General features: G+C 46.7%; 1 protein-coding gene across 22 annotated transcripts in view; it reads right to left on the reverse strand.

Annotated features, from left to right (window-relative positions):
- Positions 1–3: 3 nt before the first annotated feature.
- Positions 4–26,481, reverse strand: part of ATXN1 (ataxin 1) — a 369,363-nt gene continuing 342,885 nt past the window's right edge. For all 22 annotated transcript variants that reach the window (XM_088169133.1, XM_088169201.1, XM_088169118.1 and 19 more), the window contains 2 exons: positions 16,029–18,069; positions 4–8,654 (listed from right to left, as the gene is read on the reverse strand). In XM_088169133.1, the coding sequence (XP_088025259.1) occupies positions 8,124–8,654; positions 16,029–17,909 (2,412 nt within the window). In that variant the 5' untranslated portion in view covers positions 17,910–18,069 and the 3' untranslated portion in view covers positions 4–8,123. The remainder of the gene's footprint in view (positions 8,655–16,028; positions 18,070–26,481) is intronic.

Raw genomic sequence — 26,481 nt, forward strand, 5'->3', positions numbered from 1 at the left:
ACATTTGCAATTGGCACTGTTATTTTATTAGTACGAGTATACTGAAACAATAAACTTGTACTGGTATACAGACAATTTCTTTAAAACAATTTTGTTCAAATTTTGAATCAAACATTGTTTTATTATAATAATGAAATAATTTCTACCTAGAAAACCTGCAAGCACCATCAAAGAAAGGGACCATAAAATTCAATAAACAGACGCGAGTGTATCCTACAAATAGACACACCACCATTAGAAAATAGAATATGAATTCTTCCATTTTTTTTAATATTTGTTTTAAAAAAGCTAGTGCAAGTACAATATTTTACACTGGAATTACAGAGAGTATGCACGCATATGGAAAAAAGTTCTCCTGTCACAATAAAAGCTCTTAACTATGTCTGTATGCACTTAAAATCTTCTCCTCTTTTCAATAAGGTGCAAAACGTTATTCCCTCCCTATTTTCTCCTTTGTACTGGCCATGTCAGCTCAATTTCTCCCCAACATAAAGCTGTGATATCCCTTTTACTGGGCCTACACTAGGAACGACACTGGAAGTGTGATTTGCAACAACCCTCATTAGTAATACCAGACAATTAAAAAAAAAAAATTACTTTAAAAACTACTGATGTCGAATGGCTGGACCTGACCCCGGCTCGGCCAAGCGCCGCTGCCAGCTGCTGCCGGGAGCGGTGACATAGCTAGTACAAAATGGATTTCAGTAGCTCACCCAAACTGAAAAAGGTTGGGAAATTCCCCCGCCCCCCCCTTTTTGTAACACTGCGAAAAGAACAGTGTTCAACAAGTTAATATATTATTTAAAAAAAAAAAAAAAAAAAAGGAGCAAATACATACATTAGTGAGTTTCAACATTAGCTGTCGTGAAGAGTTGCATCTATGCCTTACCAGATTAGTAACTTTGCGAAGCGTCCAGCCTGACGGTCAGGCTGCAGACACAGACCAAGCCACCTGCAGCCACCCCCGGCCCATTTTTGCCCTCAGCTGCCCAGATCCAAACCCGATGGACTGGAACAAGAATTATGCAGAACTTGTTCAACGGGAGAGTACCTGGGTCCTGGACTTTTAAAGCAAATGCCAGGGTGGAATCCCCTCGCCAGTGGGTGTGAAGGGGCAGACCTGCACTGCCCGCGGAGCCAGTGGCCCCACCCTGGCTCCACCCTGGCTGAGGATCTGGGCCCTGAAGTTTCTGCCCATCACCAATCCCGTAGTACAGCAAGGACAGCTTCAACTAGTGACTCCGCTCGCTGCAAACAACACTTCCAATGCACACCTACTGCGTGGTCGAGGGAAAGGGCACAGGAGCTTTAACTGCTCAAAATAGAAACTAACAAAATAGCAACAACCTTGGATGAAGCCTCCATAAAATCCTCAGTGGAAGACTTGCGTCCTTTCAGCTAACAAGAACAAAAGCTACGGAAACCTTAGAGACTGTTATTGTATAAATACTACCTGTTGGCTGAATGCACTTCACCGTAACACAAGTGGGGCTGGTTTCCGAGCGCCCGGAGGTCATTTGCACAGGGTGAGCATTCCCACCCTGTGTGCCTGCGGGAGCCGAAGCTTGGGTCACCTCCGAGGAAGGGGATGGGAGCAGCCTGAAACTTTGCCCTCTCCACCCTGCCACCGGCTCCCAGCTGCCCAGCTCAATCTTTGGACAGGAAAAGGATCCTATCTTCAGAAACTGCTTCAGGATCCTCTCCTTTTGGCTTCTGAAAAACATCAGTCTTGCCATTGGTCAAGACCATCACTGGAACCATGCTCTGTGTGACCAGCTGCTCCCGGCGCTCTAGCGGCAGCGGTGGGGGAGAGGGGCAGTGACTGGGGCTGGAAGGCTGGGTTGCCTCGGGTACCATTCTGCTGCTAGTGCTGGGCAAGGTTACCTTGTTACAAGCACTTCTAGCTCAGTGTTGTACTCTTTGGATTTCATCTGGAACAAGAAGTGCTGAAAAAATGTGCAACAGCATCCGCAGAGAGAGAAAAAAATGGGACCAAAAGGCCTCAGGCGGAAACTACACAGGTTGTGCTCAGGTGGCAGCAGCTCTCACCCCGAGGGCTGCCAGCACCAGCAGGGTCCCCGCACTCGGGCCAGCCGGGCCATGCCTGTGCCCAGGACACGGCCCAGGCCTCCCTCGGAACCAACCTCTGGGCTGCCAGGGGCTTCCTCAGCACAGGCGGAAGAGACTTAAAGCCAAAATACAACTGGAGAGTGAGACTCTAGTTTTGCACAGTAGCCACCCTTCGAAGTGCCCGGTAGCTGCACTCAAGAATTGCTGCTCCAAGGTGTATTTTCAGCACAGGAATAAACAGTGTGACTCCATTCCCCAAAAATGGGACCCATGTAATACAAACAGAAAATTAAGCACAGTTGTTCTTTAAGAGCCTTTTAAGTAATAATTCTTCCTGGCCAGAGCCAATACAAATCAGATCATCTAGACATGACATTTTCTATATACAAAAAACATGTAACTTTCAACCTTTCTCTGCTTTTGTATTTAAAAACTTTTTTTTTTACAAACAAGGTATGAAACTCACTGTTCAAACAGAGCCATCTCTTTTTCAAACACTGAATGAATCATTCCAACATTCATTTTTCTTTTGTGCAATTTTTTAAAACATTACCTGTACTCCTCAATGTGAGTGCTTCAAAAAAAGTTTCTATTTTTAATAAGCTTCTCAAATTAGGTTTACATCAAAAAATATTCCCACAAGGTATAGTGCTACAAGAAAAGATCCTATCAGTAAAGGTAACACATCTGAAGCGAGGTCGTCTATGTAAAAGAAATTGAACTCTGGAGTAGAGGTGTGCAATGCGTTTGGAATTTCCCTATGGGCACAAAGCAAGGCTGTCCTCAGGACAGGGAATCAAGTGGACATGTAGGCATACACGTAAAAAAAAATGCACACATAACTTCTTTGTGTGCAAACAGACACTCTTGCCTGGGGGTGTGTGTGCACATATGCATATCTATCTGCATCAACAAATTTTCATTTTTCTATGTATTACAGGATTTGGGGGAGTGGGAGGGTTGGAAAAACCAGAGAAATTACTGCCTCCACTCTGGTGCTATGTTCATTCCCCTTGCTTTTTACATCAGCACTGGTCAGAGCCCACAGTGGACTCTGCTGCTACCTGTGACGATGGGGAGGGAAGAAATGGAAACTGTATGACTGCATATCCCATTCTGCCTTTTGTCGAGTTTCTGGGACAGCAGAAGTGTTTCAATGGGCCAAATCCCTACCACCCACCCAAGGCTTCTGCCCTGGTGAACCCCGACATTTTTCCAGCTGCCCAATTAAGGTCAGGATCCGGCCCTGATTGAACCACGTTTCATTTTCAAAGATTTATACATGTGCTTTACAGCAAGCTCCTGAGCAGGCTTCACTGGCCAGCCCAGACCTCCCATGGGCACATGTATAAGTGTTTGCAGAACTGGGTCCCATGACATGCAGAGCATTGAACCAAAAGCCACTCTGAAACAACACTATTAGTGTTTAAAAAGATTGAGAATTCGCTCTCCTTGACACAGGATTTTTTTTTTAAGCAGTTGCAAGAATTAACAAAATTTCACCATTTCCTTTTTACTACTGGCAACACACTTTAAATTAACATAAATCTCTGCAGAGAGTGTATTTTCATGATAACCAACAGCTACAGTTCATGCTGAGCCTGCTGCTTTTGTATTGCAATCTAAGTGAGATCTACAAAGTTTAAACCATGAGATGCAGGAAATCCAAACTTGTCTGTAACATTGTACATCCCTACTCCGGAGCAGTAAAAGTGCTGCTTCTGGTCACATCAGTGTACCACACATACGCCAGCCCCATCCCTGAGTAAAAGGTGTGAAAGGTTTCTAAATGTTCCTTGATTTAAGGGAAACAAGAGTAGTGATGTCACTTCCCCATGCTGAGAAAATGACGGGAACGACAGGTCAAATGAAGTGACAGTGGGACGAAGGAATTAAAGGAATGAAAAAAGGAACGTGTGTCCCTCCCCTCCTCCCAAGGTCTGCATCTTCGAGGGAAAGCAAGCCTAAGGGCAAGGTACAAAATGGTAAAATAGGTCAACAGCGACTCCGATTCGGGTCTCGACCAGAGGACTCGAGGTAAGTGACATCAAACTCAAATTCCCCACGATGTGGCCCAGACAAACTGAAACAATGCCTAAGTTAAACGCTATAAGGAACAGTCACTTTATATATATAGATATATAGATAGATGATAGATAGATAGATAGATAGATAGATAGATAGATAGATAGACAGACAGACAGACAAATAGACTTTTTTTTTTTTTTTAGAAATCCCTATAAAGAGGTTCTGGTTTTATTTTTCTTTGCCCTGACTAATTTCTTGGTGATTGTATGCATTTCGTTGTAAACTAAAGAGGCCTGCTACAAAAGGAAAGAAACAAACAGACAAAAAGAAAACTGCTGTTAGTTACTATTGCAAAGCGGCTGCCACGCAGAGCAGAGGCTGAGCCTCCTCCTTTGGCTTCACCTCAGCATCCCCGTGCTTACGAGTGGTGTTGTGCACATGCCCTGGGGATTGATGGCATTCCCGGGCCTGGGGCTGCACCGCAAGGGATGCTCAGTGCCAGAGGGAGAGGCAAAGCCCCACCTTGCAAAGGACCTGGCCCCGGTGGGAGCCAGCTCCTGTGTGCGTGTGTCCAGGCAGAAGGTAACACTCGGCCGTATAGCTGAGTGCCACCCTCTGCCTGGATGCCATGTAGACATGAATACATCTCTATTTTTGCTTTTTTTTTTCCTTCCTGGATCTCTTTAAACAACAAATACAAAAAGGGTTCATATTTCCCGGGGCAAGGGATCTTCTACTCTTAATATGGTGTGGATTTTTTGGAGGGGGGAGGACAGGGAGAGACTTATTAATGGGGGAGGGGGCGGGGGGCAGGGAGAAAGGTAGAAAGAAATAATTCAAGAGACAAAAACAGGGGAAATCAGAAGTGGGTATGAGATCTAGCTAACACCACACAGGTGAGTCTAAGTTGGCACGTAAAGTATTGCACATCCTACAAAAGCTAAAGCATGGAAGGGGACAATTGTTTGGAAAGAACCAGTTATTTCAGAATTCCTCAGTCTGAAATACAAGCACAGAACTAATACATTCCTATTGCTCCAAATGTATTTTTTTATTATTATTTTTTTTTATTTTTTTAGTGTTAGTTGAATAGATCCAGTCAGTTTAATAGCCCCTGCTTCCTTATTAACCACAAATGTGTATGCGTATGGTTTTACTTGAGATTTCTTTTTTTCCAAGTACACGTGAAGTACAGAAATAGTGGTACGACTGTGAACTAAAATCTGTATTCTTTCTATTCCTTTACCATCAAAGCTTAAAAAAAACCAGGAAACAAAACGAAACAATAAATTGCAAGTGCCCTGAGCAGAGTATATGGAAGATTAAGCAACTTCTCTGAGCAGAAATATTAACAAATAAGCACTAACTAAGCTGTGTGATTGTGAGAAGAAACCCACTCAGCTATTTGGTAGCCCGCCGAGAGGTTAATAAAATTCAAGGAAATTCAAAAAAAGTTTCAAGCTATTTTAAACATATTTCAACTTTTTGGTGCACCCCAGAATATGGTATAAAAACAATTAGGTCTGGTGTGAGCTAAATTTCAAGTAACAAGTAACAAGAGTCAAAGATGGGTTTTGGGGTTAACATTTCTTCTCTCAAAGAAAAGCACTGTATTTCAGGGGGGAGGGAAAACAAGATTTTAAATAAATTTGTTCACTTTAGGTTACTGTGTTTCTAATAACAGACTTTGATTTCCTGTTCTCCCTGTGAGTACAGCTTCTTCAAAACTACCTGAAGGATGTGAACTCGCCAACCAAAAACGACGACATGAATGCTTGCTCACGGAGGGCCCGAGCGCAATCCCACTGAAATCCCACTGGGATCTGTCAAGAGGCAGCGACAGGCTTTCGCACTCAGCCCCGACATACTTCATACTCGCACCTCCCCGAGGCTCGTGCAGGAGGCTGGGTGCACAGCACCTCAGAGGATCCAGCCCTACCTGGGGAAAGAAAAGACTGAACTCGTGAATCCCCCCGCTCCTACTTGGTTTGTACCAAACTCTTGAAATGTCGCCTTTCCAATGGAAAACGATGCAATTAAAATAACAAATAATAATAATATTAATAATAATAAAATAACAATAGGTTTGTTTTCAAAACAAACAAACACCTTGCTTACTTATAGAAATGTTTTTTGTTTTTTTCTGGAAAACTCTCTCAGCAAGTCTGAAGAAAAATTCTCAGAGGTGTCCCGGTAGGACCTGGTTCTGTGTGGCCAATACGGTAGAAAGACCAAAAATGAACTCTGAAAGGAACATAACCCTATGAAATGGCCTAGAGCGTAGGCAGGTTAGTGAGTAATTGCTACATTTGTTTATGCTCTTTCAGACCCCCCCCACCCCACAACATTATTAGGTAAAAACTGCAGGAATACCACACAAATGATAAACTCAAGATGTGCAAATTGCAAGATTCTTTAAAGTCCATCTTTTTCAAAAACACTGGACAATGATTTTTTTTCCTCTTTCCTTTTTCTTTCTCTTATTTTTTTTTTATTATGTCAGCTCGCATATGCCTCTAACTCTTTCTCAAGCATTAAAGTTTAAAAAGTGCCTCCTATTAAGTAGTCCTTTGTGGACAATGACTGTCACATACTAGTTCAATAATTCACATTCATCCCTTTGAAACCACATTAAAACTTTCAGCATCTTGCCTGTGAGAAAACTTTACATAGTTGCATGTAGTTACAGTGTTGAAGAGATTTGTTTGTTGTTGTTGCTTTCCGAGCAGATTAAAGTGATATACAGTACGTACTGAGTGTTAGACCAGGATGCTCAGCAATAAAGTGTGAACAGCATTTTAAGTGCTTAAAGACATTCTAGGTTCATCTTCAACAGAGGATTCCTGTGTCACACACCGCAATTTGAAAAAAGTGGCACCAGTTGTCCATAACCATGAACCAAAACCAGTACTAGAGTTAAAGACAGATTTGCAACCTAACTGCAAACAATGGATGCCTGTGATCTCAAAGGGGCAGTCTGCATCTACCTTATGGAAGCGAATGTCAATGGCGTAACCCGGTCGATTTGTCTAACACTGCACAGAAACAGGAGTGAGCCTGAGCCAGGCGCATCCGCAGAGCCAGAGGCCTCCTCGCACACCCACGCACACCCACCCACGCCACACGCACGCACCCACCCCCCGCCCTCAAGGGAATCCCTGCAGGGCGACCGGCGCCAGAGTCCCTGCAGCCTCGCCGCCGCTGACTCCAGGCAATGGAACTGCACTAGCAAGCAGAAAGGAAATGTGGTGTGGCAGTTTGCTTTAGGAATAAAAATCAGTGCAGTCAGACCCCATGGGGGAAAAATATATATATACATATACACACACACAAATATATATATATATATATATAGTAGAGCCTTGAGTAAGAGTTGGCTTGTTGTTGAAAACATCAGAGACTGTCTGATCCTTTTCAGTAACACACCCAAGGGTTGTGTCCTCAGCATCCACCTGGGGTGAAGGAACCTCATCACCAACCCGCCAGAGAGCGGCCGTCCCGCCCCAGGGGCTGGCACATGCCCACACACACACACACACGTACACACATACACACGCACCCCATGTTTGACACACACCTCTGCTACAGTTCCCTTCTCCTCACCTCCTCCCAAAAAAACTAGAACAGGAACCAAAACAACAAAACAAACACAAAAAAAAAAAAAGAAAAAGAAAAAAAAAAGAAAAACAACAACGACAAAAAGAAAACAAAATCACAGCTGGACCCTGTCCTACACGAGGTGTTAGAAAACAGGAGCCATGACAACACATTCATTTCCACTAAGGGTGTGTGAAGCAGATACTGCCCCTTCTGTAGCTCTCGATAAACCTAGTCACTGACAAACACTTGTGGAAAAACATATGCACCAGTCTCCTGCATAATACCAGCTGCAACTATAACAACAAGGTTATAACATAAACCTAAAGTAAGATGATAACATGTAAATACTGGGTTATTTAGTCTACAGTACAGTAATCTGGATAAAAATGACAAGGGATAGCCTAATTTCCTTTCCCCAAACGACTTTACTTTCCTACGTTGGATCGACCTTCAATGCAAATCTTAACCTCCTGAGGAATAAAAGAAGGCTTGGGAAGAGTCAAAGGCGGCTCCTCTTCTGATTTCTCTAGTTTTCGTGTTTCAGGGGCTGACCACCTCCTCTTCCTCGTTGCTGGGGGCTTGCTGGGTTCTGTTTTGGTGAGCAAAGGTGCTGCAGGCAATCCTATTTTGTCCGGAAACTTCAGTTCACCGTTCTCAGCTAACATCTGTGCGCTTCCCTGATTAATCCCGTTTTCCTGCTCCGCATACCTGTGTCTACTTCCAGCTAGACTGTCATTCTTTGAATGCTTCAGCAAGATACTAGCTGAGTCCATGGGCTGGCCCTTTTTAATAGAGCCGTTCTTCAGGTTCTTGAGCGTGAGCGATATGCAGACGTCCCCCACCGAGAGTTTGGAGCATGGCAAATCAAAGAGCTGGCTGGTTCTTTCAGGGCAGCAGGATGACCAGCCTTGTCCAAATACAAAAAAAGGGTATTCTACCAAGACTTCCACGCTGACCTGCAGAAAGAGACGGGACAACACAGGGAGACAGAGGGAGAGAGAGGGGAGAGCATGAGATCACTCCATGAGCCCTCACACATGCGTAGTGCTTGCCACAGGGGAGAGGGATAAAGCTGGAATTGCAAAGGCGATGTTCAGTTTCTGCAAAATCAGAATACTGGTCGTCAGACTTCACTCCAGCCCTTGTCACCCAGCTGTTAATACTTTCTCTGAGCTCAGTATTTCATAGCACAAACGTCAGCAGGAATCAAGCTTTACCTTTATCCAGCCACTCAGACAGGCATAAGAGTTAGAACAGCTTCAGTGTCTGGCAAGTTGTTTCCCACCATCCCCTTGTGGTACCTAGGACCTGTAATTCAAATCTGAAGACTCTTTCCAACCACAGGATGGCTCAAGAGAAGTTCTCAGTTCTGACACGATTTCCTAAATGATCACAGGAATGGCACCCTGCTCTCTGTCCGAACAAGCATTCACTGAGCAGTGTGAAAGGGTGAAGGCACTCTAATTGCCAGGGGAAGGCCGTGAGCACGTACAGAGTTGTAGCCATAAGAGCAGCAAGTGAAAGGCTGCTTTCCCCCAGCAGTCTGTTACCAGTCCAGTCTCTTCCCTTCCCACACCTGGTCTTCCACTCTGCTGCAGAGTTTACCTCCTGCACTTCCTCAAAGAGATGGTGATCCTGCTTCCTCCTGTGCTTCCTGTACCCTGTCTCCTTTTCTGTACCATGTTCCCTTTCCCCCTGCTTCACCCCATTTTAAAGACACATCTGGTTAGGAATCCTGCCTAACCATGTTACAGGGATCTGCCATAGCCAGAACAGACCAACAGCAGGTGTCCCCTGCTCCCTGACCTTGCAAATGCTGGGCCTTGAGGTCCCAACATGATAAAAACACCTGATAAAAACACGATAAAATACCCACTTATCTTTGCACGTGGTAACAGTCCAGCACTCAGTGCAGTCTCAAACACTTGATGTGGACTCATGTGACTCTCAACCCATGGGGCTGATTTCCCCCCTCTCCAGCACACTACAAAGAGAGCAGGAAATTCTGACTAATACTTCTTTAAAACTTGGCACGTGTTTTTAACTGCTGCCTGTCACACCAGTGAGGTCTGTGACTGTAAGAGGCTGGCTTGTGCTGAAGACAGATACCCACTGCTCTGCTCCCACGGTTCTCATGTGCTCTGGAGCTCTTCTCAGGCATAGGGGCAGGATCCCACTCTGTTGGTGCAACTCTCATTTGGTAGGGGCAAAAGGGTAGGAGATCACCTGAATACATGTGCTCACTTCCTTTCTGAGCCATTCAGCAGGCATGGACTATACCAGCTGCCTGGAGAGCCTTCCCTCTCCAGGACCATGGACTCACTTAAAAGGACATCACAGGCTTGTGAAACCAGCTCTCACCTCCGGTAACGAGTAACGCTGTCACACCCAGCATGGCCTTGCATCATTAAAAATGCATTTCGACACAGAAGCAGTTTGAGGTGCACACTGCACTCCAGTGTTCCAACACATTTGTTCATAATATTAAGTGTCTCACAGAAGAGGCTGGACTCTACGGAAGCACTGTCCTCAGCAGCCCTGCCCCATCCCTGCTAGCAATGCCACCCCCCAGCTGTCCTCCCTGCAAGCAAGGCCCCTGGTAGTGCCCCTCACACCCCACCAGCTCCACAGCCCCTTGGGACAAGAAGACTTGCTCAGGAATGTCCAACAGCTCAGAGACAGGTGCTCCAGAACCAGGAAACAAATGATTCCCACCAGATGTTGACGATGTCTCTAAGTGCATGCCATGCTCTAGCAGCCAACTGCTGTTTATGAAAGGGTTGATTCTGTTGGAAAAAACCTAATTGAGTCTATAAATATATGCTATGTACTTCTGCAACTAGGCTAGTGGATAACACTGCATCCATTATCCTGCCAACTCCACCTGCCCAACACAGTAAGCCACTGTACAAGGAATTTCAAAAGAAGCAGTTTAGAGGCATAAGATACCACATCATTTTGTCGTGCTAAACCTTTTCCAACCAGAACTATTTCCCAACAGTCAAACTACACACACTGTAATAGTGGAAAGGGACCTGACTCGAGCCCTGGTTTAAGCTCTGAACTATGGAGAGTGGGGTGAGGTAACCATGAAAGCCCCATCCCTTCACGTAGCTGGATAGAAACAGTCCAGCACCAGGATTTTCAGAAATACTTGCCTAGAACTTGGGATCCTATTCCTACCCTTATATGCATCTCAATTTAACTGGAGTCTAATCAGGAGAAGTACTGAGTATCCAGCATCTCCCATGAACTTACGTGGAAATGCTGTCTGCACAAAAACTGTAGGCTGTCTCCAGGCATGGATCATCTGGTAGACACAGTTTTTTCCTTTATATTGCTTTTTCTCACCTCTTTCTTTCTGCCTGCCTGCCTGCTGTGTTTTCTTTCCTATGTTTTTCTACTTTTCCATCCTTGTTAAAAGCTATTTGTATCTATGGGAATCATGCTTGTGTGCATCATCCTCACCAATACACAAGTTCCCCTTGATGACAACACACTTCCATCACACATTATGCTTTTTCTTTTTTTTTTTTAATGTAGCATCCAAAACACTTGCCTGAAGGGTTGATCACTGAAACACATGCCAGAATTGGTGGTGGTGATCATGAATAACACCAAAGATGTTGGAATGCTGGAATCTCCACAATGTGGTAACACTGTGCATGTACCACTATTGATTTGAAATGGGTTCCCTCATGTATTATCGAGCCCTGTTTTAGCTGTCTGCTTCTGGATTCAGCTAAGGAGGAATCTGACGCAACCATCCTCTAGAAACAATAGTAGTTTAAGACCTCTGAAGTGTGAAAGTTCAGTAAAAACGCCCCCAAATTTTTTTTCTGACCACTGCATTAAAACACAAACCCCCGTATTTTAAGTTTCCCCCCCATCCACCCAGTGTTTTGCCACAATTATTATAGGAGCGAAAGAAATGTTGAACTTTTCTAACCTACTAGTAAGAGGATAAAGAAAGAAACAAACATGTTGGTTCCTCTCAAAGCATACCGAGGCTCTACTGCAAGCTACATTTATATTTCTATTTGTTAACACTGACTGGTGAAAACACCCAAAACTTCTCAGTGCAGCCACTGAAATCTGCAACTTTCTATAATCCTTTGTAATTTTTAGTTCTCAGCCAAACTCAGTAGGCAAGACTTAAGACAGCTTAAGAAACCCCAGCTGGAGCTGGGATACAGACACTAGGGGCTGGCAGGTCTGATGCCCAGGAAACACCCTTCCCATCATTAAGAAACACAACAACTTTAGTGCTGGGCCTCGCTGCTACAACCAAAATAACAACTACAAAAGCAAAAGGTGCCTAATGAAAGCGGTTCTTGTGAACAATATTTTAGTAAGTGTAAGCATATATTTTCCAATTAAGTGTTTTTCTCCATAATGCTATTAAAATGTGATGAAACTAGGAGTGGCAGGTTGGAAGCAAAGAGAAGGAAGCAGTTCTGGAAACAATGTGCAATTAAGCAGCAGAGCTCTCCACTGAAGGCCTTGCTGTGGGTGCTGAAAGGCTCCTCGGGCTTAAAAAACAACTGGGTGGATTCACAGAATAGAAGCTCTCCTTCTCACAGAGAGAAGCCTCTGCAGTGCCCTGCTCCCACACAACCTCCCTTGTTCAGGGAAACTTTAGGAATTGTAATGCTGCCCCTGCGCTCCGATGCCTTCACAAGAATGGATTTCCTGTAAGAGATTTCTAGGCAGCACCTTGTGCCACAGAAGCACTCTCCAGAACATGGTCTGACTGGGCACCCCCAGGGCTGCATCGACCCCAGTTCAGTCCACTGTTACTATAGCAAAGGCAGGCAGGGCTGGAACATCAGGGGCTGCTGCTCTCTGCAGTCATGCAATCCCGTAATTTCTCAAGAGAAGCCGCCTCTCGTTCCAGCAGACCACAGGCTGCCACCTTTATCACATGAGCTGTGTCATCTGCTGCACTCACAGAACTCAGTAACGTGAGGCCAGACCACAGGCACCCATCACTTGGAGACAAAAGGACTTACTGTCCTGTGACCAGGGGACACAGAGATCACATGAGGGGAAGGCTGGGAGAGATCTCCATCTGCAGCAGTGAACTAAGTCAACATCTCTTTCTGTGTCTGTTACAGTGACAAAGATAATGAAAAGGGGAGCTCAAGAAAATGTAACCATTTGTGCATGCATTGAAAGATGTAAGCGGAAAATTAAACAAGATGACACTCTAAAATATGCATTAAACTAAACCAGTTAGGGCTACTAACTGGATACTGTAATGGGACTTTCCTATCTCTAGTGGTTATGATTCCAGTTTGGTTTTGACATTTTGGGGTTTTTTTTAAGAAGGAAAATTAAGAACTATATGCTCATCTTTTCCACTTAATCTATACTTTAGAAATTATCAGGAACTGAAATGCAGCATTTCAGAGAATTTATTTTGCATAGCCTGTGTGCTTTGACCTTAGCATCAAGGGAGGTGAATTATGGCTTCTATGTTCTCCTGGCAGCAAAAGGACAGACAGGTAATAATGATGAAATTCTTGTTACAAAAATAATATGTGGAATTCCAGAGAGATGTAGACCCACGAGTCTTTTCTTCTAGGCATCTTGAATGCAGAGAAGTAGCAGCTGGACTTTGGATTCTGGCCCAGTTGACACTTATTTCACTTCTTAATCCAGAGCCGGGATGCTGTGAAATGGAAACCTAGCATCCCTCCAGGGATAAAGACAGTTAGTTCAATTATTTCAGTTACTAAGGCCTTCAGGTGTGTTTTCCTCTAGAGATTTTCCTCTGCGTTTCCATACCTGCAAGAGGGATGGATTTTCCAGGTGACTGGAGGACTGGAAAAGCAAGGGAGATGACCCCTTTCTGCCTAAGTGCTGTGCTGGGGAGGACTAGCTCTGGGCTTGCAGTGACATGACACAACAGTAGCTGCCCGGTGCCTCTCTGTTTACATATGCTCAGCTGAAAATAACCTCCTACCTCTGTCCCTCAACTGGTGAGAAAATTAGCTAATGTCTGCACAGAGCCTGAAAATACAAATTCATCAATATTATAATGACTTCCCAGAGATCCCTGGGAGGAGTAAGTAAGTGAGCCAAAGCTAATGATAACAACACTATTTTTGTATGGCACTTACTCTTTACAACTTACGCTCCCTTGGTAATACCACTCGAAAAGCTCCCTCCTTGCAGAAGCACGTATGCTAGTGAAACTCAATTGTAATGAAATCCTTGGAGCTGCACTACACATGCAGCTCCATCCCCCTGCACTCTGGAGTCAAGAGCTCTATTTCAGTGCGGCAGCATCACGGTGCCAGCGCTCAGAGCACCGCTCTTTCAGTGAGAAGACTAAACCTCTTCGCACAGGCCATTTTCTAAGGAGTAATGACTGCTGCACACCTGCACATGAGGCTGAATACTTCCAGTGCACCACAGCAGGGTAAGGGTGAGGTCACAGAGATTTCAAGCATGTAGAAATGCATGCGCTGTCTCTCTCCCTCTTTCTCTCTCCCCGCCCCAAGGTGAGGGAAAACCGGCAGTCGTCCCTGCTATGCAAGGGACACAGCTGATCTGCGAAGAGACCCAAGTCCTGGAATCTGCAGGAAACCTAAATTAAACTCCCATTTCTAATCATATCTTGATGTGATTGCCCTCCGTTCTGGAAGCATCCCCGGTGGGAAACACAACTGGGGAGTATTTCAGCTGCTGTGAAGTCAACCTGCTCCCGATAGTCTTCTCTGTAAGGTGACACTTTGCTGGGTGAGACCCGTGTGCCAGGCCCTGGATTGTACAGCCTGGGACTTGCTCCTTTTCTGCCAGAGGATGGCACTCCACCCCCTGCAAAGCCGCAGCTCTTCCCGGGACTGCAGCCCATTGCCGGCCTCGACAGCGCTGTGACCAAGACGTGACACAAACGCTACCTGCTCATTTGTACCTCTTCTGCTGTGCAGACACCGATGGGCTGGCTGCAGGCAGAGAAATGTAAACAAGATGGCAATTGCAGAGTGGAGATTGCTAGTTTTGAAATCTCATTATTCAAGGCACCATGGCAAATTATAGTAACTGGTCCTGATCCAAGGACAGTTCCTCTAACCATGACGCCTGAGATGTGCCAAAATACAGTTAAGCAGTGGGGAAAAAAAATCAAGTCTCTATACTGAAAGCACCAGAGGCTCGACCTCAATCAGCTGTGCAGATGCAGGCACATACATGAACAAACCCACACAGGGAGTCTGCCTGTTTGACTTGAGAAGGAGGACATGCCTCATGTAGTGATTTACCATGTATGTACACTTGGGGAAGGACAGGCCACAGGCTGCTGAGACTGTAGGAAATTTTCTGTGTGATCTGCTCCTCAGTACTATCACTGTTTGCTTTTCTCCTCCAAACCATCAGGTATGTTACTACCTGTGTCCATGTCCAGTTCCTCTCATTCTCCCACTTTCTCATTCTGCTTCTCCAGCGCTGAGGCTGCAGCAACAGAGGTGCAGATGGTGAAGTTCACAGCACTCACACCGAAACAAAAAGATTTGCAATAGGATTATCTAAACGGAGTACGTCCAGGAAGCTAAAATGCTACACAACACATCGGAACTTTCCAGTATCAACCAACAGAATCTAAAATGCTCAGAAAATGGACAACATCAGGATAGTGCTTTAAAATCAATATGCACTTGTTCTCAGTCTAAAAACACCTCTGGAAAGTTACAGGTTTTCTCCCTGCTTTGCAAACACAGGAACAAAGGTCAGAAGCACAGCCTGCCCAGACACCTAGACAGATTTTCCTTCCAAATTGCACTTGACTGCAGAGTTTACATGAGCCATGCAATGTTAAAACCACCTTCAAGCGAAGCCTCGGTAAAACACCAGTGCATTTCAGTAACTTATGTGCATGAGAACCATTCCCAAGCAGCTCCAAGCTTTTAAGCCATGGAAATTCACTGCCTTGTGCCCTACCTATCTCTTTAGGGTAGGTTTTGATCAGATTCTATCATGACCTTTCTGGTGTGAATGGTAAAAATCACCTACCAAAATGAAAAATGTAACCTTTTATACTTCTTACGTTATCTAGTATTTTAATCAAACCCCACGAAATTCACATAAGTCTTCCTATGAGTTCTCCAGCTATAAAAGAGACCCGTTTCATATCCAAGTATCACCAGTGTTACCTGACGGCTCCCCCAGCACAGTGAGGGAGATGATTTTTGGTCTACAGCTTGAATCACAGACGGATGAAGAACCAAGTCCGAGTGAATCCAAAGCAAGTGAGCTGTGATGTGGCCTGGGGGACCAGAGGATGCATCCCAGTCCAACCCCCCCAGCCCATCATGCGTTGCCATTACCTGTGCTCGATGCTCCCCCACTGCAAACTGTATGACGGCAATGCCTGGGCTATGGCTGTCTTCGATCCTCTCCACAGTGCTGGAGTCTATTTTCAGTTCGTTGCTAATTTCCGCGCTCTGTATGAAATCTTCCGTTTTCAAGTCCTCTACTTTCTTCAGCTCCCCGTTGGCCAGCTGGATGATCGACCCCTTCATGAAGTAAGGGGGCAGCGTGGGGGGCGCGGCGGCAGGGGAGGCAATGGACTGCACCACAGGCAGGTGGATCTGCGCCTGCACCATGGTGGCCTGGTAGGCAGGCTGGGTGGTGAGGGGCTCTGCGCTGAAGTTCTCGCTCTTGGGGACGGCGGTGGTGACAAACGTGTGAGGCACTGCTGCAAACTGAGGAGACGACGTGACGATTGCAGGTGCGACTCCCGACGGCTCCACGTCCGCGCTGCCAACTGGGATCAGCAGGGACTGGGTGCCCGGGATCACCAGGTGCTGCGGCAGGCTGCTGGGGTAGCCGATGGCTTGCTGCTGGCCGCTCAGGTAGCCGATCACCGGTGGCTGGGTCCCGGTGTAGAACGCTGTTGCCGGCAGCCCCACGGGGAGTTGCTCGGAGGCGCTGTGGGTGGTCTGGATGACGGTGTGAGGGGACAGCGTGGCCACCGCCTTCACCCCCTCGTGGCCCAGAGCCTGCTGCGGAGACAAGGCATAGGACCGGTGGGTTGGCTTTCCTAAGTGCAAACTTCCCTTGTCGTTGAGGGCTGAAGGAGAGGTCTCACGGTTGGCGGCCTGCTGCACCTCCATGTCTGCCGTGGGCGTGCTGCTGTTGGGGACCACCATGACAGAGGCTCGGACACCTGAGGAATCCCGCACGCCGTACTCAGCGGGGCTCGAGTGGACCACCACATGCCTGGTCTCGTAATGATGGGGAGTTGGTTTATTGCCTGCTTTGACTAGACCCATGTCAGCAGAAGGCGAAATGCCGTACCTCCGGCTCTTCTCTATCTCGCCATTCAGTACCTCCTTGGCTTGCATTGCCTGCAGCCGGCTGCTCTCAGGTTTCTTGGGGGGATCCCTGGTGACAAAGTGGCCCCCCGAGTCAGTGTACTGCACCACCACTTGGGAGGAAGGGCCGAGGGTGAGGGTGTGCGGGATCACTGTCTGATGTGGGTGCAGGGGGACTGGGATGGTTGGAGGAGAGACATTTCTGACAGTGCTCTGGGAAGAGCTGGAAATGTGCACGTACTGGTTCTGCTGGGTGGGTGGAGGAGACCCAGCAGCAATCAGTCCAGGCGTCCTGACCAGGTGCGGCTCAACTTTGTGCCCCTGCTGGCTTAAGCCGCTCATGCTGGCCAGCAAAGTGGAATAAGCCTCCAGCTGGGAGCGCTGGGATGGAGTGGTCGCAACGGCTGTGGCCGCCGCCACGGCGCCCGTCGCAGAATTGGCTGTTGGGGAAATCAGCTGTGAGGGGATGAATCCGGTGTACGATCCACTGTACTGGGGCCCGACAAACTGGAAGGTGTGCTGCAGGTGAGTGTACTGCACGGGGGAAACGGGGGTCCCTGACTGGGAAAGGGCAGGCGAGTACACCGTGGGAAGAGTGGTAGAGGTTGGAACGGACCTGGGCGCACTCGGTGGGGAATAGTCCAGCCCTGCAGACAGTGACTTGTGCAAACCCTGCTGCAAGCCTGCCTCCATCGAGGAGGTGCCCCCGGGCCGGTGCCGGCCCCCCAGGCCGCCCTGGCCACTGGGTGTGCTGGGGAGCCATGCCAGGTTATCTGCACGGTGGTTTTCATTTGGCAGGACCGGCTTCACCTCCGAAGGCAGGCTGGTGGCAGGGATTTCTCTCTTCTTAGGTGGCAGGCATTCATTGCTCCGCTCTTGGTTGGATTTCATCTTTCGCCGTCCCCCCTCCACTGTGCTTGCTTCACTGTCTGGCTGGCTCTGATTTCAGTCTGATAAACGGAAAGTCACATTTGATTTCTGCAGGGGATCCAGTGACTTCATGAGGAATCATCTCCCTGTGAGCACGATCCTCCAACAGCTCCTCTGGATTCTGCAACGAAAGGGTGGGAAAGGTAGATGGGAGTTATATCGTCAAGATATGTAAGTATATATTCTCATAATATATAAGTATCTATTCTTATATAAGTAAGAAATGATAACAAATAAGCAGACACGCTAAATCAGCAAATAGGAAAAAGACCTCTAGAAAAAAAAAATGGTCAGGCACTGCCACTCTCACGTCAAGGAGCAGTTGACAGCTAGCTATGCTGTGAACAGCAGAAAAATCCTGGGCATGTCTGCTAATGCATCAGGAAAACATTTTAAAATTTAGGCATATCAGAAACAACCTGCCCGTAACTCGGCACATTTAGCAGCAGTCATTTATTTCCCAAGGCCCGTTCTCCTTCCTCTACAAAAACCCTCCATGTCTCTATGGTGCCTGCTTTGCTCGTCCAGCCTCTTCTTCTCCTGCAATGACGACCACTGCCTTCACCCTAATGTGCCCTAAAAAAACATGGGAGCACTGCAGGGAGCCCTGAGGAACAGGCACAGACAAAATATTGTCAGCATCAAGTCATTGTGAGTGGTGCAGAGAGAAGGTGGTGGGTCACTCCTAAACCCCTGGGCCCCAGAGACACCAGCAGGGCAGCTTCACATGACACCACGCAGGTCTGTGGAGGCAGCAGCTGCCTCCTGTCCCCACTCCACACCACAGCTCATTACAGGGACACGTGTCCTTCATCTCCCAGTCTGGCAGTGAACCTCAGCCACGCGAGCTATTTACAGCAGCAGCCCAGAGCCAGGGATGGATCTGAGCCAGGTTTTTGATGTCTGGTGGGGGTTTTTTTGACCCGGTGCTTTGAACTCCCTCTGCTACTGATGTCTCACATTCAGGTGTCCAGGCAGGACTCTGCTGGGAGGAGCTCCCTGCCACATGCAGGTAGGCCAGAGCCAGGTGCTGGCACCATATCCATCTCCGGCAGGATCCAACTCCACCGTTTCTTAGCCACTGCTGCACTACAGAGGCTGTGGGTACCACACTCACAGCCATGGCTACAGGTCCAAACACTGAGCAAAATACTCAGCCTGGGGAACACCTGCCCAGAACTGCTCAGAAAAACGTCTGAGTTTCCTGATCCAAATCACAGGCACCCCCCCTGTAAAAACTCGCAGTTTTATATTGAGTTGATTTTGCTATTGGAGTAAGTTGCTTTCTCTGCATTACCTATTTCACCCAAAGGCAACAAAGTCTTTCTAATTCTTCTATTACCTGCTAAAGAAAATACTGCAACTGAAACACATTTACTCTCTTCGTGAAAACTACCTTGCCTTGCCTAATCAACCTTCATGGAGAGTGAAACTTTTCCTCAGCCCCTGTCCAGCCACCACCTGTCATCTGCATTTCTGGCTGTTTTGAAAGCTGTGCAAGAATGGGTGATGAGAAACCATGCACCTCACATGAGCGGCAGCTCGACAAGAAAAGCATGTGTTACACGTAAGAAGAACAGAGAGGAAGAATTAAGAGCGGATGTGAAAGAAGACAGAGATAGGATATAGCCCACTTTAAAGGGAATGCTGAAAGTAGTAATGATACTTATCTTATGGCAAGTAATATTCCATTGGGGAATTTCTCTCCCTGCAGCCTCACTTCTAATGAACAATAAGCCTGATGTTTATATGTGTATGAAGTACTTTGAAGACACACTAGACTCAGATTAAACCTATCTTTAAAAGCACTCTTTACGTTTATGGTCCTCCAAGCTGCTGTGAGCCTGCAGGAAAAGTCCAAACCTTCTAATGATTTGATACAATCAGTCTTAAGTTAATTATTCCATTCTTTAAATATTGATAAACAGTAACGGAACACCAATAGCTAGAGCTGAGGGAGGAGGGTAAAGCACTGTTTCAGGGTAGATTCTCTGGCTTTGAGGAGATAGGGAGGATGAAAGAACTCAGGGCAGCTTCAGATGTGCAAGAACCAGTGACACCCAGAGCGCAGCAGCCCTGGCACTATCCTGACCTGCCCTGGTCTGTCAGCACCATCACCTCGGCACCACGACTGCGGCGACGAGGGCAGCCAGGAGACAGGGACAGGGTCCCTGCTAGATCAGCATGGGCCTTCCCCTCCTCCTAACAGTAGCTCAGCGTGTCCTGGCAACAGCTAAAATTATTATATTACACATGACTTACAGATTTTTCTTTTTAAGTTCGACTAAAAATAAAACTGCCGAGCTCACATTTGCGCAGTCATCCTTGGTTAACTTTAGCTCTCTGTAGCCTTCTGCCCAGGGCAGTTGGCTTGGGTAGGTAAGTCAGCAGATCCTGGCCCAGGCAGCTGCCCGGGGAGACATCCTCAGCATGGGGTGCTCATCCTGCTCCCCTCTGCCATAGGGAGCTCGTGCTGGGCTTGGACCCTCCCCCAATCTCTTCTGGAACATGAGCTGCAAATCCAGAATTTAAATATGCTCCCACGGGGAAAAGCTGGGAGCAGAGGCAGAGGGCTGGCTTCTCTGCCTGCAACAGAGTAGGGAGCTTGTACAGGGGACTAAATAGAGACAGGCTCCTTTGCTGTGATGGGTAAACCAGGCTCCCCAAAACCAGTGGTTCCAAAAGTTTGAGGTATGTGGGTTCAGCTTCTCTGCATTGAAAGTAGTATTACGAAGCTCTGTGAAACGGGATGAAGTTTCATTATGCAGGAACTGAAGCTAAGATTTTATTCTGCTAAATAGCATTGAACCACTGAGGTTTGGATGGCCTCCAGTGTCAAAGCTAACATCCTGCAAAAATACCAAATACTAACTCTTTTGGGTTGTGCATTTTGGTTTCTTTGGTTCAATCTTTCAGATGGCTGACTTCATCTTTACCGGTAACAAAAGGTCTGCCCAAAATCTCCTGGAGAACACAGGAGGAATGAATAAATTTAATGGAGACAAGAGATAAGAGAACCATAGAGCAGTGAATACTGCCTCACTTTTCCAAGCCCAAGCACTTCACAGTGAGACTTTGAACTCTTAACAGACATAGGACTGGATTTGCAAAAAAATGCAAATATGCAGCATAAACCAGCCAACTTCTACTTCAAGACCTAAAACAGTAACTTTTCAGCACAATTCAAATTCCAGCAACAGTAAAGATAAGAGAGAACTGATTTTGCTTGGGAAGCACTGAAAGGGAGACAACCCAAACAAGAGTGTCTCAAAGGCAAGAGGTACAAGACCTGGTTAAACAGTTTTTTGCTGGCTGTCCTAGAAAGATGAATGCCTGCCTTCTGTGGTGTGATGCAGGGTTTGTTGTTTGTATGCTTTTTTTTTCCTTTTTTTTTTATTCAAGACATTTTTCTAAGACTCTGGAGCTTTCCTTTCTCTTTAATTTTAGAGCTGTCAATCACAATTTGTAAGATATGCAAACGAGCAGGAAACACCAGGTGATTTTTTGCTCCTGTGTGTGTCACAAGTGCGTGCGTGCGTGCAGGCATGTGTAATTATGGCTGGGAAGGTAAAAGGGACAAAGAGATCAGGGAGAGCAGCTGGACTTTGGTATCTCTGGCAGTGAGTACACATGGAACATTGCTAAACTGTCTGGACAGCCAGTGTCCGCTGGCAGTCTGCCCACACTCAAATTCCTGGAAAGGCTTAAGGCAGAAAAATAATCACTTGGAGGAGTCACCATCTGGGCTTGCTCTGGTCCCAGAGGGATTGCTCACTGGAGCTCGGATGTGCATTTTCATGCAAAACTCCAGTGTCTCTTTGCAAGGCACTTCAAATCTCATTATGTTTCCCAAAACAGCATTTTTCTACTTCTTTCATCTAATAAATTTAAAACACGGGAGAGGATATTGGGTTACAGCTTCAGATGCTGACCTCCTTTATTTATCTGAAATTCACTGCAGCAAAGGTATAACCAGCAACACAGGCATCCAAACACAGAGACGTGCAGTGTCCCGCCACCCAGGACTTGGGGTGCAGGGAAGTTGGGGCCAGAAGGACAAACCACAGCAGCACCTGGCTATGCAAACGGTGGGACTCCCACTGCCTTGAGAAATCAAGCACTTTCTCTGTCCCATGGTGCAGCTAACATCCTTTTTCTGGGTCTCTAATCCTGCTTCAAAAACCTGGTCCCTCATCCTCCTCCGGTCCCTGACCTTTCTGCAGCTGCCAGCAAGCTCACATCATCACATGCCACCAGGAGGAAGGACTGGTGCAAGAAGCAAACACCCAAGGGGGGCAGTCGTCAGCTTCCAGCCTCAGGGATATTCAATTAAACGAAAAGGCTCCTTTGATGGTAAATCCTAAAAACAAACAGAGTACTATGATTTTTCAACTTCCACTTTCCAGCTCCAGGTATGACCAGCAAACTCTCACGTGTATCGGCGCACTAGAAAACAGTGTGCCTCCTCCATCAGGCACTGTTGCCCTGCCTGGCACGTAGATGTTAATGCAACATTGGCAGAGTCGAGCCTGATACGCGGCTCTTTATGCCTGGGGTGTTACCGGGCAGATGTAGCAGCGCACTCGGATGCTCCCGCCTCAAATCACCCGCCCATCCTATCACGAGTGAGTAATTTCGGCAGCGCTGGGAATGAGTGAGAAGGGAGGCACTTCGTCCCACCTCTCCCCTCCCCTCCAAGGAGGCTGGCATATTGCAGGATCAGATTCAGAGAGACGAAAAGGCAGACACACTGCTCAGGGCTCCGCAGCTGCATTCTGCCTCTGAAATCTGTACGCCAGCTTTCCTCCCCCCGCCCCACAGCCTGCCCGCTGCCAGATACATATTCACGGTGGTAGCTGCTACAGATTCCATTAGCCCTGCCATGTGCAGCTCAGCGCACGCCAACAATAGCTATAGGAGTTTATTGTCCAACCCGAACAATTTCACAGCTCCCTGGCAGAATTCCCGGGAGGGCCAACTGCAGAGATCCATTAAGAAGGAACATGAAAACCTCTAAGAAAATTTGAAATTCTCCTCCCAAAATGAAAGGATTCCTGATCCACACCTCATTCGCAAGACAGACTGTCCAGTGCAGTTTTAGTTTTTATTACACTTCTGGGTATCTGCCACAGCAAATTGCTAGAGGTTTCGGCACAGTGAGCAGCGGTTGTGCATGTCCTTCCTTTCCCCAGTCAGATCAGACAGACTCCACGCAAGACAAAAAGCAAGTGATACAAGCAAACCTCAGTCAGCACATCACCAAATGTGAGATGCCCAAAGGCTCAACATTCCCATGAATTTCATGGAAGTATGTAGGTACCAGAGTTGAGAAAGGAAAAAACAGTGTAACACATATTCCCAAAAGGATGGACAGATAACGGAGTCCCAGGACAGCCGTTCATGAGCACAGGTGATACAAATTGATTATTAGAATGCTACTCCACTGATTAACTGTTTCTGCTACTTACCCTGAATTCTGATGATAACAAGAGATGTGCATGTCCTAACCATGGCACATGCCTCCTGTGCTACTATAGTTAGATTGTGCTTAGTTAAAAACACATAGTTGTTATGCCTGGTAGGTGCTGGTGAACTGCACAGGAACATGGTGCTAGAATTATCTTTGGTTTTACTTAAGCTAACTGCTGAATGAAGAGTTGAAATTAACTTTCACAAGTTTGCAGGTTTCTGCCATCAGATCATGTGGTTGCCATCACTTTATTCTGCAACAGGAGAGATGCCCTCATTTTCAGCATCTGTAAAAGTCACTCCATGCTCTGGGTGTGCAGCAGACCTTTCTGTCCTTTCTGTGAACACACACAGAGCAGTGCAGCTACATGTAAGCTTCACAGGACTGTGAGTACTACAGGTGATTTAAACGGATTCACATCCCTACATCCTTTGTTTATACAGAAAAAAACTTTAAGCAAAGGTGATCCCTCCTCTTCCAGCATGCTTTGCAGAGAGGTGGTACCAGAGCATGCAGTACAAGATGCCAGAGAGGCTGGAAACAAGGAAGCATTTCCTCCAAGAGCTGCAAGCTGATCCCATGTCAGGGCTGACATTGGAGGGCTGGATGTGTTGGCCATCCTGCTACCCCCTACCTTGCTCCCTGGCACAGAAATCCCCCACCTTGCAGTGCCAAACCCAGACTCTCAGATGTCAGGAGTCAGGCCCAGCTTCCTGCCTCTGAAACACACAATACTGGCTCACTAATAAAAGATTTATTAAAATTATAAAGGTGAAGGGCATTATTATTATTATAATATTATTATTATTATTATTATTATTATTATTATTATTATTACTACTACTACTACTATTACTATTACTATTATTACTACTTTAAACTTGTCCTTCTTCTGTTTGAGGCATTTCAGGCTCAAGGTCTCTAGCTTTTCCCTGCAGCCCACAAGATCAGAAACTTACTAGTTTTGCTAGAAGTGGAACTTCCCATCTCATCACTTGACACCAGGAAACAGAGTTTTGTGAAACAGCATCAGATATCCACAGATAAAAATGCATGAGCCGACAGTGCTGATGCAGTGAGGTTTTTTTGAGGGTGAAAAGCTGGACTCCAGAGCCTTCTGCCTCTATGGGGGAAGGGAAAGGATGTAACTGCTAAGTGAGGGTCTGAGCCCTGGAGCAAAGCCATTTGAGTGTGCACAGCTTGATGCACAGCTTTCTCTCTCAGCTGGACAGCAGAAAGTGAACCTCAGCTGACCCTATGAGAAGCAGCTCCATCTGCAGCCATAAAGGAAAGTTCCAGGGCTGCTCAGGCCTGGGGTCTCAGCTCAGGCTGACTGCCAGCTGCATAGTCCCACACGGCTCGAGCTCTTTCCAGCAGCTGGATCATTTACCACCATGCTGCACTGAAGCCTTTACAGCCTGACAGAGGCCTGCCAAACCCTGCCAAAGCCCTGCTCCCCAAGCCTTGGAGTCAGCTGTGCCACGACATGAGGAGCACCAACCCAAGATGCTCAGGAAGTCAGCATTCCACTTCTTCATTCCAGAGTCTGTGGTGGCAGCATGGAAGCCATGGAGCCAACGCTTGTAAATTGAAATGCTCCTTCAACCTCACCGACACCAGGACAGAAAGGGGGATCCCACCTATGCAACTCCACAAGTGGCCAGCACAGCATCCAACCTTTTATCTCCTGCTTTGCAGCGACTGCTGCCAGAGCAGGACATCTGACAATGCTCAGTAACATCCTTTACTCTCACACCCATCCCCTTGAGGCGCTTCTGCAGCTCAAATGAGTGAATAGAGTTCATTTATAAACAAGTCTAATACACAAATTACTTTGTTGATGTTTTTCATTTATCTAAAATGTGCCTACAATGTGACTACAATGGGAGCTGCCTACACAATTTTCCATTGAAAATTTCACATGAGTGACTATAAACGTAGCAACACCCACTCGCCACTCATTTTAACTTGTGACAGAAACTGTCATGCCTGTATGAACACATTTGTACTGCAGATATGTCACACAGGTCTCCTTCCATGTGTCTGAAAATGCTCGCTAACATTCTCTCTCCATCTTCTGCAAAACAAATTAAGAGAGACGCCTGGCTTCGCTGCCAGGAGACTTGAATAAGACCCCCACGAAAAATTACAGAAACCGGGGGCGTTTCACCCCTTTGAAGATCCAGCCAGGAACACCAGCCAGCAGCAGCCATTTTACAGATAAGCACAGGCACTCACGGGGAGGAGTGTGCCTTTAAACCTGGCTGATAAGGGGACAGTGTGAGAGCATGGCCTTAGGGGAAGATTTGGAAAGGTCATCTGCATGCTCAGTGCCTTTCCTTGGAAGTCTTCCCTGCAGACCGCTTTTCTGGTAGATTCACGTGCCAGCAAATTAGACTATAATTAGTCCATCTGTAAAGTGTGAAACATGAACTGATGTTAAATTCCCCTTGAAATGGATTCCAACACCTTGCCTTCTCTCAGACTTCATTCAGCAAAGCTTTAACTTGAAGCCATTTTGCACCAGCCCTTGCTCACTGCCTCAGCACACACTTGGTGCCCTCCCAAATCAGGATGACTGACCATCACTACTGGCAAAACAAAAAAGCCAGAAGCTCCTGCTGGTCTTGAGGCACACAGCACATACCCCCAGTGCTGCAGACAGAAAACACGTTAAACATCTCCCTCAAGCACCTTCTTTTTCTCTAACTCTTTAATATTTCTTCTTCATTCCAGTCAGCTACACTTGGGTGTGGCCTGCAGCAGCACCCACTCATCCTGCACAGACCCTCACGATGACCATCTCAGCACAGGCACTGTCGCAGGGGTCACTGCATGTACGAATACACACGGGCAAGAAAAAAGCCAGATCCAGTCTTCTGCACCATCTCTCTCTCTCTAAAACACCTCCCCAGGCCTTGCAGCCCACAAAAACAAGTGCCTAGTTACTCCTCCTGACTCAGTAAGTAGGGAACCTCCCTCCTGCTTAATGGGGAGCAAGCAGATAAAATGGGCACGGAGCCCAATCCATCACCAGTGTCACTTGACTGAGGCCAGCATGGC

The sequence above is a fragment of the Sturnus vulgaris genome, chromosome 1 (genome assembly GCF_052056855.1).
Source record: "Sturnus vulgaris isolate bStuVul1 chromosome 1, bStuVul1.hap1, whole genome shotgun sequence".
NCBI lineage: Eukaryota > Metazoa > Chordata > Aves > Passeriformes > Sturnidae > Sturnus > Sturnus vulgaris.